Source organism: Melanerpes formicivorus, unplaced genomic scaffold, assembly GCF_026170545.1.
Source record: "Melanerpes formicivorus ecotype bairdi unplaced genomic scaffold, bMelFor1.0.p_v2 SCAF_89, whole genome shotgun sequence".
NCBI lineage: Eukaryota > Metazoa > Chordata > Aves > Piciformes > Picidae > Melanerpes > Melanerpes formicivorus.
In genome coordinates this window covers 784696-802602 of record NW_027142441.1, presented here as the reverse complement: position 1 = coordinate 802602, position 17907 = coordinate 784696, and the positions used below count along the sequence as shown (strand labels likewise).

The 17907-nt window shown below is 58.1% G+C and overlaps 1 protein-coding gene across 1 annotated transcript in view; it reads left to right on the top strand.

The window, feature by feature from the left end:
• The window catches only part of CABLES1 (Cdk5 and Abl enzyme substrate 1), a 123544-nt gene that overhangs the window by 71935 nt on the left and 33702 nt on the right, over positions 1-17907 (top strand). Inside the window, exon 5 of the mRNA XM_068165464.1 lies at positions 7902-8001. Coding sequence (XP_068021565.1) covers positions 7902-8001 — 100 coding nt within the window. The remainder of the gene's footprint in view (positions 1-7901; positions 8002-17907) is intronic.

Here is a 17907-nt window from a genome sequence, read left to right as displayed (position 1 = left end):
TCTATTCTATTCTATTCTATTCTATTCTATTCTATTCTATTCTATTCTATCCTATTTCATTCTATCCTATCCTATCCCATTCTACCCTACCCTATCCTACTCTATCCTATTCTATCCTACTCTATCCTATTCTATCCTACCCTATTCTATTCTATTCTACCCTATTCTATTCTACCCTATCCTATCCTATCCTATCCTATCCTATTCCATCCCATCCTATCCTATCCTATCCTATTCTATCCTATCCTATCCTATCCTATCCTATCCTATCCTATCCTATCCTATCCTATCCTATTCCATCCCATCCTATCCTATCCTATCCTATTCTATCCTATCCTATCCTATTCTATCCTATCCTATCCTATCCTATCCTATCCTATCCTATCCTATCCTATTCCATCCCATCCTATCCTATCCTATCCTATCCTATCCTATCCTATCCTATCCTATCCTATCCTATCCCATCCCATCCCATCCCATCCTATCCACTCCAACAGTTCCACATCCTTCACGTGTTGGAGGCTCCAGAGTTGCACCAAGTAGAGCAGAGCAGGGGGCCAGAATCCCCTTGCTGCCCCTGCTGCCCACACTGCTGGGGGTCAGCCCAGGGCAGGGCTGGCTCTGGGCTGGCAGCTCACAGCACCACCTCCTGTGCTGCTTTTCACCCCCCCAGCACCCCCAAGGCCTGCTCAGCAGGGCTGCCCTCAGTCACATCATCACCCAGCATGGACTGCTTCCAAGCAGTGCTTGGCCTGCCAGGACATGGTGGCCTGCAGGAGGGCTCTGCACAGCCTTGCAGCCAGCTGAGAGCAGCCCAGATCTTGTTAGGAATTGCAGAAGAGGCAGTGGCCATGTGTCTCTGGCACTGCTGGAGGGGCTGTGCTGCCTCTGCCCCCAGGAAAAGAGGTAGTGCAGTTAGTTGGGTTTGTAGTGCTGTGGTTGGAGGGCTTTGGTCCTTTGGCCTGCAGCACTGCATCAACAGCCACAGGAGCATGAGCCAGGGGGTGCCCAGCTGGGCAAGAAGGCCACCAGCAGCCTGGCCTGGAGCAGCAATGGTGTGGGCAGCAGGAGCAGGGCAGGGGTTGTCCTCCTGTGCTGGGCACTGGGGAGGCCACAGCTTGAGTGCTGGAGTCAGCTTTGGGCCTCTCACTCCCAGAAGGACATTGAGAGGCTGGAGCAGGTCCAGAGAAGGGCAACCAAGCTGGGGAAGGGTCTGGAGAAGAGGGCTGGGGAGGAGCAGCTGAGGGAGCTGGGGGTGTTGAGTGTGGAGAAGAGGAGGCTGAGGGAGACCTCATTGCTCTCTGCAGCTCCCTGAGAGGAGGCTGCAGGGAGGTGGGGGTTGGGCTCTGCTCCCCAGTCTCAGGTGGCAGGACAAGAGGAAATGGCCTCCAGCACCAGGGGAGTTTTAGGTTGGACATTAGAAGAAACTTTTTCCTTGAAAGGGTTCTCCAAGCCTGGCAGAGGCTGCCCAGGGAGGTGTTTGCATCCCCATGCCTGGAGGTGTTTCAGAGAGGCAGAGCTGTGGTGCTGAGGGCCATGGCTTAGCCCCAGCCTTGGCAGAGTTAAATGGTGGTTGGACTTAATGACCTTAAAGGCCTTTTCCAACACAAGCAGCTCTGTCTGGGTTTAGCCAGCAATGGGGAAACTGAAATCATCAAATACTAGAAGGGGTTTGGTGGGAAGGGACCTCAAAGCTCATCCAGCTCCAACCCCCTGCCATGGGCAGGGACACCTCCCACCAGCACAGCTTGCTCAAGGCCTCATCCAGCCTGGCCTTGGACACCTCCAGGCAGGAGGCAGCCACAGCCTCCCTGGGCAGCCTGTGCCAGAGTCTCACCACCCTCACTCTGAAGGATTTCTTCATTTCCACTCTTAATCTCCCAGCTCAAAGCCATTGCTCCTTGTCCTGTCTCTCAACAGCCTTACAAAAGTCCCTCCCCAGCTCTCCTGGAGCCTTTCAGGTACTGGAAGGCTGCTCTAAGGTGTTCTCAGAGCCTTCTCTTCTCCAGCCTGAACTCCAGCTCTCAGCCTGTCCCCTGTTCTGCAGCCCTCTGCCCATCTTGGTGGCCTCCTCTGGACCATCTCCAGCAGGTCCCTGCTTTGTTTTCCACCACCCATTTCCCTGCTTCTCCCAAAGGGGACACCAAACAAAGCCACCTGCAGTGTGGCTCAGCAGAAAGACAGATAAATCAGGGGTGCTTCTATCTTCCCCACCACAAACCCAATCACCTCCTGTACAAGTTGTCTGGAGCCACCACTGCTCCTTTTTGAGAGCTGCTCTCTACCCTTAGCTGCAATTAAGCAATGAACCTCCTTCCCTGGAGCCTTTCCAGCCCCATCTGGATGTGTTCCTGTCTGACCTGTGCTGGATTCTATGCTCCTGCTCTGGCAGGGGGGTTGGATTTGAGGATCTCTGGAGGTTCCTTCCAACCCCTGACACCCTGTGAGCTGTAAGCCTGTCAATAGTTTACATGAGGAACTTGGACAAAAGATCTGACCTGCTGGCACCTGGATGTGTCTGGGGAGAGGGAGAGGCTGCTGCCCCATTAGAGTCATCTTTCCAGGGGGGTTTCTGCCTCCTTTCCCTGCAAATTGCTGCTGGAGCTGTTGTTGCAGCACCACTAATGGCAATTAGGAGCTGAAAGCTCTTGATCAATTAAAGCAGGCAGTGGCAGGCAGCAGGAGATGTGTTGCTGGGCTGGCTGGCAGCAGGAGATCTGCTGCTGGGCTGGCTGGCAGCATGGCTTTTCCAGAGCTGTCATTGTCCTAGTCACAGAATCACAGAGTGCTCTGGGTTGGAAGGGAGCTCCAAAGCTCAGCCAGTCCAAGCCCCTGCACTCAGCAGGGACATCCTCCCCTGCATCAGGTTCCCCAGAGCCCTGCCCAGCCTCACCTGGAATAGCTCCAGAGATGGAGCCTCAGCCACCTCCCTGGGCAACCTGCTGCAGTGTTCCAGCAGCCTCCTGCTGCAGAACTTGTTCCTCACATCCAATCTCAATCTGCTCTGCTCTACTTTCAAACCTCTGCCCCTGCTCCTGTCCCTGCAGGCCTTTGGGAATAATCTCTCTGCAGCCTTCTTGTAGCCCCTTCAGGTGCTGACAGGCTGCTGTTAGGTCTCCCCAGAGTCTTCTCTTCTCCAGGCTGGACACCCCCAGCTCCCTCAGCCTGGCCTCATAGCAGAGCTGCTCCAACCCCTGAGCATTTTCATGGCCTCCTCTGCACCCTCTCCATCAGCTCCAAGTCCTTCCTGTGTTGAGGGCTCCAGCCCTGCACACAGCACTGCAGGTGAGGTCTCCCCAGAGCAGAGCAGAGGGGCAGGATCCTCTCTCTCCATCCCTGCCCACACTGCTTTGGATGCAGCCCAGGCTGCCCTTGGCCTTCTGTGCTGCAGGCTCACCCTGCCTGCTCCTGGCCAGCTTCTCCCCCACCAGCACCCCCAAGGCCTTCTCCTCAGGGCTGTCTCTATCCCCTCCTCCCCCAGCCTGTGCTGCTAGTGAGGATTGTTCCAGCCCAGGAGCAGGACCTGCACTTGCTCTTGTTGAGCCTCATGAGGTTCACCTGGGCACCACCTCTGCAGCCTGCCCAGGTCCCTCTGGATGCCCTCCTGTCCCTCTGGCCCATGGACAGCACCACTCAGCTTGGTGCCATTGCACAGTGCTGATGGTGCCTGGAGCCCTCTGGCTGTAGCAGTGATAAAGATATCAACCAGTGCAGGTCCCAGCCCCTGAGGGACACCACTGTCCCTGCTCTGCATCTGGGCTTCAAGCCATGGGGCACTGCCCTCTGGGTGTGAGCACCCAGCCAGTTCCTTGTGCACTCTGTCCTTACAAACAGAGAGGAGAAGCAGAAGGTATTTACAGTGCCAGGTGAGGCCAGTGGCTTGTCTTGCTGTCTCCAGCACTGCCTTTGCCTCTGGAATCAATCTGAACAGTCACTGAGCCACTCAGCATAAAGCAGAGGCACAGAAGGCTTACATCTCCAGCTGACAACAATCAGATTCCTTTTGGCAAGCAGCAGCAGGCTTGCTCATGGATCCAGGCAGCTGCTTAATAATTGATGAGCTCCTAAATTATTGACAGGTTAAAGTGTTGAGCTTTTGCTGTCATTTAAAGAGCAGGTGCCCAGCAGGAGCCTAGGGGGGGGCTCTGCAGACCACATCAAAGCACAGCATTTAGTTCATTAGAGAAATGTTAGCACTGCCACAGGCAGCAGCATCTGATTTCCAGCCCCTCCACCCTGGCCTGGCTGATGAAATGCATGGGCAGCCTGATCTGGGGAGGATGTCCCTGCAGACTGCAGAGGGGGTTGGACTGGATGAGCTTTGGAGGTCCCTTCCATAGTATCATAGAATCAACCAGGTTGGGAAGGACCTCAGAGTCCAAACTATTGCTTCTGGCTGGCCTACAGATAAGCTAACCTGCTGCTCAGAGAATCAGAGAATCAATAAGGTTGGAAGAGACCTCAGAGATCAGCAAGCCCAACCTGGCACCCAACACCTCCTGACAACTAAACCCTGGCTCCAAGTGCCACATCCAAGCCTTTGTTCAACACCTCCAGGGATGGGGACTCCACCACCTCCCTGGGCAGCACATCCCAATGGCAAATCTCTCTTGCTGGGAAGAATTTCTTCCTCACCTCCAGCCTAAACTTCCCCTGGCACAGCTTGAGACTGTGTCCTCTTGTTCTGGTGCTGCTTGCCTGGGAGAAGAGACCAACACCCACCTGGCTACAGCCTCCCTTCAGGGAGTTGGAGAGAGCAAGAAGGTCTCCCCTGAGCCTCCTCTTCTGCAGGCTAAGCAACCCCAGCTCCCTCAGCCTCTCCTCACAGGGCTGTGCTCCAGACCCCTCCCCAGCTTTCTTGCCCTTCTCTGGACACCTTCCAGCAGCTCAACCTCTTTCCTAACCTGAGGAGCCCAGAACTGGACACAGGACTCAAGGTGTGGCCTCAGCAGTGCTGAGCACAGGGCACAAGGACTTCCCTGCTCCTGCTGGCCACACTCTTCCTGCTGCAGGCCAGGATGCCCTTGGCCTTCTTGGCCCCCTGGGCACACTGCTGGCTCCTGTTCAGCTGCTGTCACCCAGGTCCCTTTCTGCCTGGCTGCTCTCAGCCACTCTGGCCCAGATCATTCTCTGCTCTATGATTGTCTGATTCTCTGCTCCTCTGAGTCTCTGATTCTGTGGCAAGGTTTCCTCTTCTGATTCTTTCCTACCTGCTCACCATCACCATCCCAGCAACACTTTGCCCTTCTAAGGCAGCTGGCACTCCTCCCAGAAAAACCTGAGGGCTCTGTCAGGTGGAGAAACTCTTCCTGCAGCCATGGAGAGTTCAGGCAGTGTGGTTAGTCTGGAGTGGAGCTGAGGACACTGCTCAGCTCTCTGGCACAGGTGGAGCACACCTGCAGCTTGGCATTAAATCAGTCTGGGAAGAAACTGGGATCCAGGTCTTTTGCCTGCTAAGGAGATGCCATCCCTGACCTTCTCATTTCCTTAAGCCTTCCCTGCTCAAATAAAGGAAGGAAGTCCCCAGGGTTATTTTGCTTTGAAGTGTCTAACTTGAATCAGATGTTAGGAGCAGGTTCTTGGATGTGAGGAGCAAGTTCTGCACCAGGAGGGTAGTGGAGCACTGGCACAGGTTGCCCAGGGAGGTGGTTGAGGCTCCATCCCTGGAGATACTCAAGGAGAAGCTGGACAGGGCTCTGGGCAACCTGATCTAGTTGGGGATGTTCTGCTGAGTGCAGGGGGTTGGACTGGATGAGCTTTGGAGCTCCCTTCCAACCCAGTCTGTGATTCTGTGAAGGCTTTGTCACAAAGCACTGTTGGCAAAGAGAACAGAGCAGTGAGCAGTGAGGAAGAGGGGGAAGGAAGCTGTCTGCACTTGAGAGCCTCTTCATGAAGGAGCAGCTTTCCTGCTCTGTGTTTTTAAGCCCTGGCTCTTGCTTTGTGCAGTCCCTGAGCCCCATCAGTCAGCTCAGGAACTTCAGCATGCTGAAAGCTTGAGGGTTTCATTCTCTGAACTGCCTGCACTCCACCTCCCTGCCCTGCATGGCACACTGAGATGGAGCCACAGCAGGGCACATGGCCTGAAGCACCTGGTGGCAGTGGCTGTGGAATCAGAATCACAGAACTGTCAGGGTTGGAGGGGACCTCAAGGCTCAGCCAGCTCCAACCCCCTGCCATGGGCAGGGACACCTCACACCACAGCAGGTTGCTCACAGCCACATCCAGCCTGGCTGCAAACACCTCCAGGCAGGAGGCTTCCACCACCTCCCTGGGCAACCTGTGCCAGGCTCTCACCACCCTCATGGGCAACAACTTCTTCCTCACATCCAATCTCAATCTCACCACTTCTACTTTTGCTCCATCCCCCCCAGCCCTATCCCTCCCTGGCACCCTCAAAAGTCCCTCCCCAGCTTTCTTGGAGCCCCCTGCAGATCCTGGAAGGCCACAATGAGGTCTGCTGGGAGCCTTCTCCTCTCCAGCCTGCACAACCCCAACTCTCTCAGGCTGTCTCCAGAGCAGAGCAGCTCCAGCCCTCTGCTCCTCCTCCTGGCCCTTCTCTGGACACCTTCTAGTATAGATGATGGAGATTGGAGTCAATCCAGCTGACCAATGTGATCGAGTATTGTTCCTTTATTGTTCCAGTGTTGCAGGCCTATGGTGGAGGCCTGAGGTGTGAGTATAGCACAGTAAAGTAAAGAAAAGGAGAAGAAGAGACAGGAAAGGCAGAAGTGCCTAGCAAGGGAACTTCTACAATTTATATAAACTAGAGAGCCTCCTAAGCATGGCTTCATTGGTTCCCTAGGAGTGACCACACATGGTAGTGATAGGACTAGGGGGATGGAATGAAGCTGGAGGTGGGGAGATTGAGGCTGGAGGGGAGGAGGAAGTTCTTCCCCATGAGAGTGGTGAAGCCCTGGAATGGGTTGTGCAGGGAGGTGGTTGAGGCCCTGTCCCTGGAGGTGTTTAAGCCCAGGCTGGCTGAGGCTCTGGGCAGCCTGATCTAGTGTGGGGTGTCCCTGCCCATGGCAGGGGGGTTGGAACTGGATGATCCTTGTGGTCCCTTCCACCCCTGACTGACACTGTGATACTGTGATCCTATGGCACTGTTATCGATCATTGGCCAACTGCTAACGACACTCCAGGCCGTTGATGCAGGGGCATGTCCTGCTGTCCCAGGATAACTCTCTGTGTTCACAGCTACCACTGCCCTGTTTTAGTTCCATGCTGCAGGCACAGCACTGCTTTGCTACACTGCTGGCTGGCTCTGCACTGCTGCTGAGCATGGCCCTACCACCATGCCAGGCTCTAGGCCTGCACTGCCAGATTGCTCACACTGCTCCTCGCTGGCATTGCCACATTCCAGCCCCTCCAGAGCCTTCCTGGCACAGAGGCTCCAGCACTGGCCCCAGAGCTGCAGCTGTGGTCTCAGCAGAGTGGAGCAGAGGGGCAGAATCCCCTCCCTGGCCCTGCTGGCCACACTTCTCTTGCTGCAGCCCAGGCTCTGCTTGGCTCTCTGGGCTGCCAGTGCTCCCTGCTGGCTCCTGCTGAGAGCCATGGTTTAGTAGTTGTGAGGTCTTGGGTGACAGGTTGGACTTGATGGTCCTTGAGGTCACTACCTTATTGATTCTCTGAGGGGAATCCCCTCCTGGCCCTGCTGGCTGTGCTGGTTCCTCCTCTCTTGCAAGGGGGCTGTGCAGAATCCATCTCCCTCTCACACTCAGCTGGGATCTGTTTACATTTGTGCTGCTTTTCTGCTCAGGCTCTGTGACAAATCTTGAAAGCCATAGCCTAAAACTTCCAGATTAGGCTTGAGGCTGCTGCCTTGTGTCAGCACTGGGTGGCTGCAGGTGGCCAAGGGCTGTGTGCTGAGAGCTGTTTGTGCTCTGGTTTCTGTCTCCCAGGGACATGAAGCTGGAGGGAGGTCGGCAGTGCCACCCTGCTGGAGTGTGCCTGAAGGAGATGATTGGCCTGGAAGGTGTGGAGCTTGGAGCAGATGGGAAGGTGAGGATGCTTCACTTCCTGCTCCCTTAGGGGGACACAAATGCTGCACTGATCACCAACAAAACCAGAAGCTCTCCCATGCAGAGGCAGCCAGCAGCTAGAGCACAGTGTGTGCAAAGCAGCTCAGCAGAAGTTCAGGACTGCCCAAGCTCTCAGTGCAAACACCTCTGGCTCCTTGCCTCTGGCAACATCTGAGCCTGGAAAGCAGCACTGAGTCACACAGCCTGGCCCTGGCAGCAGGCAGCACTGCAGACACTGCTGTCAGAGGCTTGGGAGTCATTTCTGGGGAGAGCTGTAAGCTGGGGTTCTGTTTGCTCTCACCTTTCTTTACTGAACTCAGTCTGGCTGAGCAGCAGATGTTTCCAAAGGGCAGAGAGACAGCAGTGTGCTTCTGACCTGCATGCTTCTGACCTGTGTGCAGTGTGCTTCTGACCTGCATGCTTCTGACCTGTGTGCAGTGTGCATCTGACTAGTCTGCCTCTGACCTGTGTGCCCCTGACAAGTGTGCCTCTGACCAGTCTGCCTCTGACCAGTCTGCCTCTGACCTGTGTGCCTCTGACCAGTCTGCCCCTGACCAGTCTGCCTCTGACCTGTGTGCCTCTGACCAGTCTGCCTCTGACCAGTCTGCCTCTGACCTGTGTGCCTCTGACCTGTGTGCATCTGACCTGTGTGCCTCTGACCAGTCTGCCTCTGACCTGTGTGCCTCTGACCTGTGTGCCTCTGACCAGTCTGCCCCTGACCAGTCTGCCTCTGACCTGTGTGCCTCTGACCTGTGTGCATCTGACCTGTGTGCCTCTGACCTGTGTGCCTCTGACCTGTGTGCATCTGACCTGTGTGCCTCTGAAATGTGTGCATCTGACCTGTGTGCCTCTGACCTGTGTGCCTCTGACCTGTGTGCATCTGACCAGTCTGCCTCTGACCTGTGTGCATCTGACCTGTGTGCCTCTGACCTGTGTGCATCTGACCTGTGTGCCTCTGACCTGTGTGCCTCTGACCTGTGTGCCTCTGACCAGTCTGCCTCTGACCTGTGTGCCTCTGACCTGTGTGCCTCTGACCAGTCTGCCTCTGACCAGTCTGCCTCTGACCTGTGTGCCTCTGACCTGTGTGCCTCTGACCAGTCTGCCTCTGACCTGTGTGCCTCTGACCTGTGTGCCTCTCACCAGTCTGCCCCTGACCAGTCTGCCTCTGACCTGTGTGCCTCTGACCAGTCTGCCTCTGACCAGTCTGCCTCTGACCTGTGTGCCTCTGACCTGTGTGCCTCTGACCAGTCTGCCTCTGACCAGTCTGCCTCTGACCTGTGTGCCTCTGACCTGTGTGCCTCTGACCTGTGTGCATCTGACCTGTGTGCCTCTGACCTGTGTGCCTCTGACCTGTGTGCATCTGACCTGTGTGCCTCTGACCAGTCTGCCTCTGACCAGTCTGCCTCTGACCTGTGTGCCTCTGACCAGTCTGCCTCTGACCAGTCTGCCTCTGACCAGTCTGCCTCTGACCTGTGTGCATCTGACCTGTGTGCCTCTGACCTGTGTGCCTCTGACCTGTGTGCATCTGACCTGTGTGCCTCTGACCAGTCTGCCTCTGACCAGTCTGCCTCTGACCTGTGTGCCTCTGACCAGTCTGCCTCTGACCATTCTGCCTCTGACCTGTGTGCCTCTGACCAGTCTGCCTCTGACCTGTGTACCTCTGACCTGTGTGCCTCTGACCAGTCTGCCTCTGACCTGTGTGCCTCTGACCTGTGTGCCTCTGACCAGTCTGCCTCTGACCTGTGTGCCTCTGACCTGTGTGCCTCTGACCTGTGTGCATCTGACCTGTGTGCCTCTGACCAGTCTGCCTCTGACCATTCTGCCTCTGACCTGTGTGCCTCTGACCAGTCTGCCTCTGACCAGTCTGCCTCTGACCTGTGTGCCTCTGACCAGTCTGCCTCTGACCATTCTGCCTCTGACCTGTGTGCCTCTGACCAGTCTGCCTCTGACCTGTGTGCCTCTGACCTGTGTGCCTCTGACCAGTCTGCCTCTGACCTGTGTACCTCTGACCTGTGTGCCTCTGACCAGTCTGCCTCTGACCTGTGTGCCTCTGACCTGTGTGCCTCTGACCTGTGTGCATCTGACCTGTGTGCCTCTGACCAGTCTGCCTCTGACCATTCTGCCTCTGACCTGTGTGCCTCTGACCAGTCTGCCTCTGACCAGTCTGCCTCTGACCTGTGTGCCTCTGACCAGTCTGCCTCTGACCATTCTGCCTCTGACCTGTGTGCCTCTGACCAGTCTGCCTCTGACCTGTGTGCCTCTGACCTGTGTGCCTCTGACCAGTCTGCCTCTGACCTGTGTGCCTCTGACCTGTGTGCATCTGACCTGTGTGCCTCTGACCAGTCTGCCTCTGACCATTCTGCCTCTGACCTGTGTGCCTCTGACCAGTCTGCCTCTGACCATTCTGCCTCTGACCTGTGAGCCTCTGACCAGTCTGCCCCTGACCTGTGTGCCTCTGACCAGTCTGCCTCTGACCTGTGTGCCTCTGACCAGTCTGCCTCTGACCTGTGTGCCTCTGACCAGTCTGCCTCTGACCATTCTGCCTCTGACCTGTGTGCCTCTGACCAGTCTGCCTCTGACCTGTGTACCTCTGACCTGTGTGCCTCTGACCAGTCTGCCTCTGACCTGTGAGACTCTGACCTGTGTGCCTCTGACCTGTGTGCATCTGACCTATGTGCCTCTGACCTGTGTGCCTCTGACCATTCGGCCTCTGACCTGTGTGCCTCTGACCAGTCTGCCTCTGACCAGTCTGCCTCTGACCTGTGTGCCTCTGACTAGTCTGCCTCTGACCTGTGTGCATCTGACCTGTGTGCCTCTGACCAGTCTGCCTCTGACCTGTGTGCCTCTGACCAGTCTGCCTCTGACCAGTCTGCCTCTGACCATTCTGCCTCTGACCTGTGTGCCTCTGACCAGTCTGCCTCTGACCTGTGTGCCTCTGACCTGTGTGCCTCTGACCTGTGTGCATCTGACCAGTCTGCCTCTGACCTGTGTGCCTCTGACCTGTGTGCCTCTGACCAGTCTGCCTCTGACCTGTGAGACTCTGACCTGTGTGCCTCTGACCTGTGTGCCTCTGACCAGTCTGCCTCTGACCTGTGAGACTCTGACCTGTGTGCCTCTGACCTGTGTGCATCTGACCTATGTGCCTCTGACCTGTGTGCATCTGACCTGTGTGCCTCTGACCTGTGTGCATCTGACCTATGTGCCTCTGACCTGTGTGCATCTGACCTGTGTGCCTCTGACCTGTGTGCATCTGACCAGTCTGCCTCTGACCTGTGTGCCTCTGACCTGTGTGCCTCTGACCAGTCTGCCTCTGACCTGTGAGACTCTGACCTGTGTGCCTCTGACCTGTGTGCCTCTGACCAGTCTGCCTCTGACCTGTGAGACTCTGACCTGTGTGCCTCTGACCTGTGTGCATCTGACCTATGTGCCTCTGACCTGTGTGCCTCTGACCTGTGTGCCTCTGACCAGTCTGCCTCTGACCTGTGTACCTCTGACCTGTGTGCCTCTGACCAGTCTGCCTCTGACCTGTGTGCCTCTGACCTGTGTGCCTCTGACCTGTGTGCATCTGACCTGTGTGCCTCTGACCAGTCTGCCTCTGACCATTCTGCCTCTGACCTGTGTGCCTCTGACCAGTCTGCCTCTGACCAGTCTGCCTCTGACCTGTGTGCCTCTGACCTGTGTGCCTCTGACCAGTCTGCCTCTGACCACTCTGCCTCTGACCTGTGTGCCTCTGACCATTCTGCCTCTGACCTGTGTGCATCTGACCTGTGTGCCTCTGACCAGTCTGCCTCTGACCAGTCTGCCTCTGACCTGTGTGCCTCTGACTAGTCTGCCTCTGACCAGTCTGCCTCTGACCTGTGTGCCTCTGACCAGTCTGCCTCTGACCTGTGTGCCTCTGACCAGTCTGCCTCTGACCAGTCTGCCTCTGACCTGTGTGCCTCTGACCAGTCTGCCTCTGACCTATGTGCCTCTGACCTGTGTGCCTCTGACCAGTCTGCCTCTGACCAGTCTGCCTCTGACCAGTCTGCCTCTGACCTGTGTGCCTCTGACCAGTCTGCCTCTGACCTGTGTGCATCTGACCTGTGTGCATCTGACCTGTGTGCCTCTGACCTGTGTGCATCTGACCTGTGTGCCTCTGACCAGTCTGCCTCTGACCTGTGTGCCTCTGACCAGTCTGCCTCTGACCTGTGTGCCTCTGACCAGTCTTCCTCTGACCAGTCTGCCTCTGACCTGTGTGCATCTGACCAGTCTGCCTCTGACCTGTGTGCCTCTGACCTGTGTGCCTCTGACCTGTGTGCCTCTGACCTGTGAGCCTCTGACCAGTCTGCCTCTGACCAGTCTGCCTCTGACCTGTGTGCCTCTGACCTGTGTGCCTCTGACCAGTCTGCCTCTGACCAGTCTGCCTCTGACCAGTCTGCCTCTGGCCTGTGTGCCTCTGACCTGTGTGCCTCTGACCAGTGTGCCTCTGACCTGTGTGCTTCTGACCTGTGTGCCTCTGACCAGTCTGCCTCTGACCTGTGTGCCTCTGACCAGTCTGCCTCTGACCTGTGTGCATCTTACCTGTGTGCCTCTGACCTGTGTGCATCTGACCTGTGTGCCTCTGACCTGTCTGCCTCTGACCTGTGTGCCTCTGACCTGTGTGCATGACCTGTGTGCCTCTGACCAGTCTGCCTCTGACCAGTCTGCCTCTGACCTGTGTGCCTCTGACCTGTGTGCATCTGACCTGTGTGCCTCTGACCAGTCTGTCTCTGACCTGTGTGCCTCTGACCAGTCTGCCTCTGACCAGTCTGCCTCTGACCTGTGTGCCTCTGGCCTGTGTGCCTCTGACCAGTCTGCCTCTGACCAGTCTGCCTCTGACCTGTGAGCCTCTGACCAGTCTGCCTCTGACCTGTGTGCCTCTGACCAGTCTGTCTCTGACCTGTGTGCATCTGACCTGTGTGCCTCTGACCAGTCTGCCTCTGACCTGTGTACCTCTGACCTGTGTGCCTCTGACCAGTCTGCCTCTGACCTGTGTGCCTCTGGCCTGTGTGCCTCTGACCAGTCTGTCTCTGACCTGTGTGCCTCTGACCAGTCTGCCTCTGACCTGTGTGCATCTGACCAGTCTGCCTCTGACCTGTGTGCCTCTGACCAGTCTGCCTCTGACCTGTGTGCATCTGACCTGTGTGCCTCTGACCAGTCTGTCTCTGACCTGTGTGCATCTGACCTGTGTGCCTCTGACCTGTGTGCCTCTGACCAGTCTGCCTCTGACCTGTGTGCCTCTGACCAGTCTGCCTCTGACCTGTGTGCATCTGACCTGTGTGCCTCTGACCAGTCTGTCTCTGACCTGTGTGCATCTGACCTGTGTGCCTCTGACCTGTGTGCCTCTGACCAGTCTGCCTCTGACCTGTGTGCATCTGACCTGTGTGCCTCTGACCAGTCTGTCTCTGACCTGTGTGCATCTGGCCTGTGTGCCTCTGACCAGTCTGTCTCTGACCTGTGTGCCTCTGACCTGTGTGCCTCTGACCAGTCTGCCTCTGACCTGTGTGCATCTGACCTGTGTGCCTCTGACCAGTCTGTCTCTGACCTGTGTGCATCTGACCTGTGTGCCTCTGACCAGTCTGTCTCTGACCTGTGTGCCTCTGACCTGTGTGCCTCTGACCAGTCTGTCTCTGACCTGTGTGCCTCTGACCTGTGTGCCTCTGACCAGTCTGCCTCTGACCAGTCTGCCTCTGACCTGTGTGCCTCTGACCTGTGTGCCTCTGACCTGTCTGCCTCTGACCTGTCTGCCTCTGACCAGTCTGCCTCTGACCTGTGTGCCTCTGACCTATGTACCTCTGACCAGTGCCATGCTGGTGCTGAGGGGAGCTCTGTGCCATGCTGGTGCTGAGGGGAGCTCTGTGCCATGGTGGTGCTGAGGGGAGCTCTGTGCCATGCTGGTGCTGAGGGGAGCTCTGTGCCATGCTGGTGCTGAGGGCAGCTCTGTGCCATGGTGGTGCTGAGGGTGACTCTGTGCCATGCTGGTGCTGAGGGTGACTCTGTGCCATGCTGGTGCTGAGGGGAGCTCTGTGCCATGCTGGTGCTGAGGGGAGCTCTGTGCCATGCTGGTGCTGAGGGCAGCTCTGTGCCATGGTGGTGCTGAGGGTGACTCTGTGCCATGCTGGTGCTGAGGGTGACTCTGTGCCATGGTGGTGCTGAGGGGAGCTCTGTGCCATGGTGGTGCTGAGGGTGACTCTGTGCCATGGTGGTGCTGAGGGGAGCTCTGTGCCAGGGTAGTGCTGAGGGTGACTCTGTGCCAGGGTGGTGCTGAGGGTGACTCTGTGCCATGGTGGTGCTGAGGGGAGCTCTGTGCCATGGTGGTGCTGAGGGTGACTCTGTGCCATGGTGGTGCTGAGGGGAGCTCTGTGCCAGGGTAGTGCTGAGGGTGACTCTGTGCCAGGGTGGTGCTGAGGGTGACTCTGTGCCATGCTGGTGCTGAGGGGAGCTCTGTGCCATGCTGGTGCTGAGGGTGACTCTGTGCCATGCTGGTGCTGAGGGGAGCTCTGTACCATGCTGGTGCTGAGGGGAGCTCTGTGCCATGCTGGTGCTGAGGGGAGCTCTGTGCCAGGGTGGTGCTGAGGGTGACTCTGTGCCAGGGTGGTGCTGAGGGGAGCTCTGTGCCATGGTGGTGCTGAGGGTGACTCTGTGCCATGGTGGTGCTGAGGGTGACTCTGTGCCATGCTGGTGCTGAGGGGAGCTCTGTGCCAGGGTGGTGCTGAGGGGAGCTCTGTGCCATGGTGGTGCTGAGGGGAGCTCTGTGCCATGCTGGTGCTGAGGGGAGCTCTGTGCCATGGTGGTGCTGAGGGTGACTCTGTGCCATGCTGGTGCTGAGGGTGACTCTGTGCCATGGTGGTGCTGAGGGGAGCTCTGTGCCAGGGTGGTGCTGAGGGTGACTCTGTGCCATGGTGGTGCTGAGGGTGACTCTGTGCCATGGTGGTGCTGAGGGTGACTCTGTGCCATGCTGGTGCTGAGGGGAGCTCTGTGCCATGCTGGTGCTGAGGGGAGCTCTGTGCCATGGTGGTGCTGAGGGGAGCTCTGTGCCATGGTGGTGCTGAGGGTGACTCTGTGCCATGCTGGTGCTGAGGGGAGCTCTGTGCCATGGTGGTGCTGAGGGTGACTCTGTGCCAGGGTGGTGCTGAGGGGAGCTCTGTGCCATGGTGGTGCTGAGGGTGACTCTGTGCCAGGGTGGTGCTGAGGGGAGCTCTGTGCCATGCTGGTGCTGAGGGTGACTCTGTGCCAGGGTGGTGCTGAGGGGAGCTCTGTGCCATGCTGGTGCTGAGGGGAGCTCTGTGCCATGCTGGTGCTGAGGGTGACTCTGTGCCAGGGTGGTGCTGAGGGGAGCTCTGTGCCATGCTGGTGCTGAGGGGAGCTCTGTGCCAGGGTGGTGCTGAGGGGAGCTCTGTGCCATGCTGGTGCTGAGGGTGACTCTGTGCCATGCTGGTGCTGAGGGGAGCTCTGTGCCATGCTGGTGCTGAGGGGAGCTCTGTGCCATGGTGGTGCTGAGGGGAGCTCTGTGCCATGGTGGTGCTGAGGGGAGCTCTGTGCCATGGTGGTGCTGAGGGGAGCTCTGTGCCATGGTGGTGCTGAGGGGAGCTCTGTGCCATGCTGGTGCTGAGGGTGACTCTGTGCCAGGGTGGTGCTGAGGGGAGCTCTGTGCCATGGTGGTGCTGAGGGGAGCTCTGTGCCATGGTGGTGCTGAGGGGAGCTCTGTGCCATGGTGGTGCTGAGGGTGACTCTGTGCCAGGGTGGTGCTGAGGGTGACTCTGTGCCATGCTGGTGCTGAGGGTGACTCTGTGCCATGCTGGTGCTGAGGGGAGCTCTGTGCCATGCTGGTGCTGAGGGTGACTCTGTGCCATGGTGGTGCTGAGGGGAGCTCTGTGCCATGGTGGTGCTGAGGGGAGCTCTGTGCCATGCTGGTGCTGAGGGGAGCTCTGTGCCATGCTGGTGCTGAGGGTGACTCTGTGCCATGCTGGTGCTGAGGGGAGCTCTGTGCCATGGTGGTGCTGAGGGTGACTCTGTGCCATGGTGGTGCTGAGGGGAGCTCTGTGCCAGGGTGGTGCTGAGGGTGACTCTGTGCCATGCTGGTGCTGAGGGTGACTCTGTGCCATGCTGGTGCTGAGGGGAGCTCTGTGCCATGCTGGTGCTGAGGGGAGCTCTGTGCCATGCTGGTGCTGAGGGGAGCTCTGTGCCATGCTGGTGCTGAGGGTGACTCTGTGCCATGCTGGTGCTGAGGGGAGCTCTGTGCCATGCTGGTGCTGAGGGTGACTCTGTGCCATGCTGGTGCTGAGGGTGACTCTGTGCCATGGTGGTGCTGAGGGGAGCTCTGTGCCATGCTGGTGCTGAGGGTGACTCTGTGCCAGGGTGGTGCTGAGGGGAGCTCTGTGCCAGGGTGGTGGTGAGGGTGACTCTGTGCCATGGTGGTGCTGAGGGTGACTCTGTGCCATGCTGGTGCTGAGGGTGACTCTGTGCCAGGGTGGTGCTGAGGGGAGCTCTGTGCCATGGTGGTGCTGAGGGGAGCTCTGTGCCATGCTGGTGCTGAGGGGAGCTCTGTGCCATGCTGGTGCTGAGGGTGACTCTGTGCCATGGTGGTGCTGAGGGGAGCTCTGTGCCATGCTGGTGCTGAGGGGAGCTCTGTGCCATGCTGGTGCTGAGGGTGACTCTGTGCCATGCTGGTGCTGAGGGTGACTCTGTGCCAGGGTGGTGCTGAGGGTGACTCTGTGCCATGGTGGTGCTGAGGGGAGCTCTGTGCCATGGTGGTGCTGAGGGGAGCTCTGTGCCATGCTGGTGCTGAGGGGAGCTCTGTGCCAGGGTGGTGCTGAGGGTGACTCTGTGCCATGCTGGTGCTGAGGGGAGCTCTGTGCCATGGTGGTGCTGTGGGTGACTCTGTGCCATGGTGGTGCTGAGGGTGACTCTGTGCCATGCTGGTGCTGAGGGGAGCTCTGTGCCATGGTGGTGCTGAGGGTGACTCTGTGCCATGGTGGTGCTGAGGGTGACTCTGTGCCAGGGTGGTGCTGAGGGGAGCTCTGTGCCATGGTGGTGCTGAGGGTGACTCTGTGCCATGGTGGTGCTGAGGGTGACTCTGTGCCAGGGTGGTGCTGAGGGTGACTCTGTGCCATGCTGGTGCTGAGGGTGACTCTGTGCCAGGGTGGTGCTGAGGGGAGCTCTGTGCCATGGTGGTGCTGAGGGTGACTCTGTGCCATGCTGGTGCTGAGGGGAGCTCTGTGCCAGGGTGGTGCTGAGGGGAGCTCTGTGCCAGGGTGGTGCTGAGGGGAGCTCTGTGCCATGGTGGTGCTGAGGGGAGCTCTGTGCCAGGGTGGTGCTGAGGGTGACTCTGTGCCATGGTGGTGCTGAGGGGAGCTCTGTGCCATGCTGGTGCTGAGGGTGACTCTGTGCCAGGGTGGTGCTGAGGGGAGCTCTGTGCCATGGTGGTGCTGAGGGTGACTCTGTGCCATGCTGGTGCTGAGGGTGACTCTGTGCCATGCTGGTGCTGAGGGTGACTCTGTGCCATGCTGGTGCTGAGGGGAGCTCTGTGCCAGGGTGGTGCTGAGGGGAGCTCTGTGCCAGGGTGGTGCTGAGGGGAGCTCTGTGCCAGGGTGGTGCTGAGGGTGACTCTGTGCCATGGTGGTGCTGAGGGGAGCTCTGTGCCATGCTGGTGCTGAGGGTGACTCTGTGCCATGGTGGTGCTGAGGGGAGCTCTGTGCCATGCTGGTGCTGAGTGGAGCTCTGTGCCATGGTGGTGCTGAGGGTGACTCTGTGCCAGGGTGGTGCTGAGGGTGACTCTGTGCCATGGTGGTGCTGAGGGGAGCTCTGTGCCATGGTGGTGCTGAGGGTGACTCTGTGCCAGGGTGGTGCTGAGGGTGACTCTGTGCCA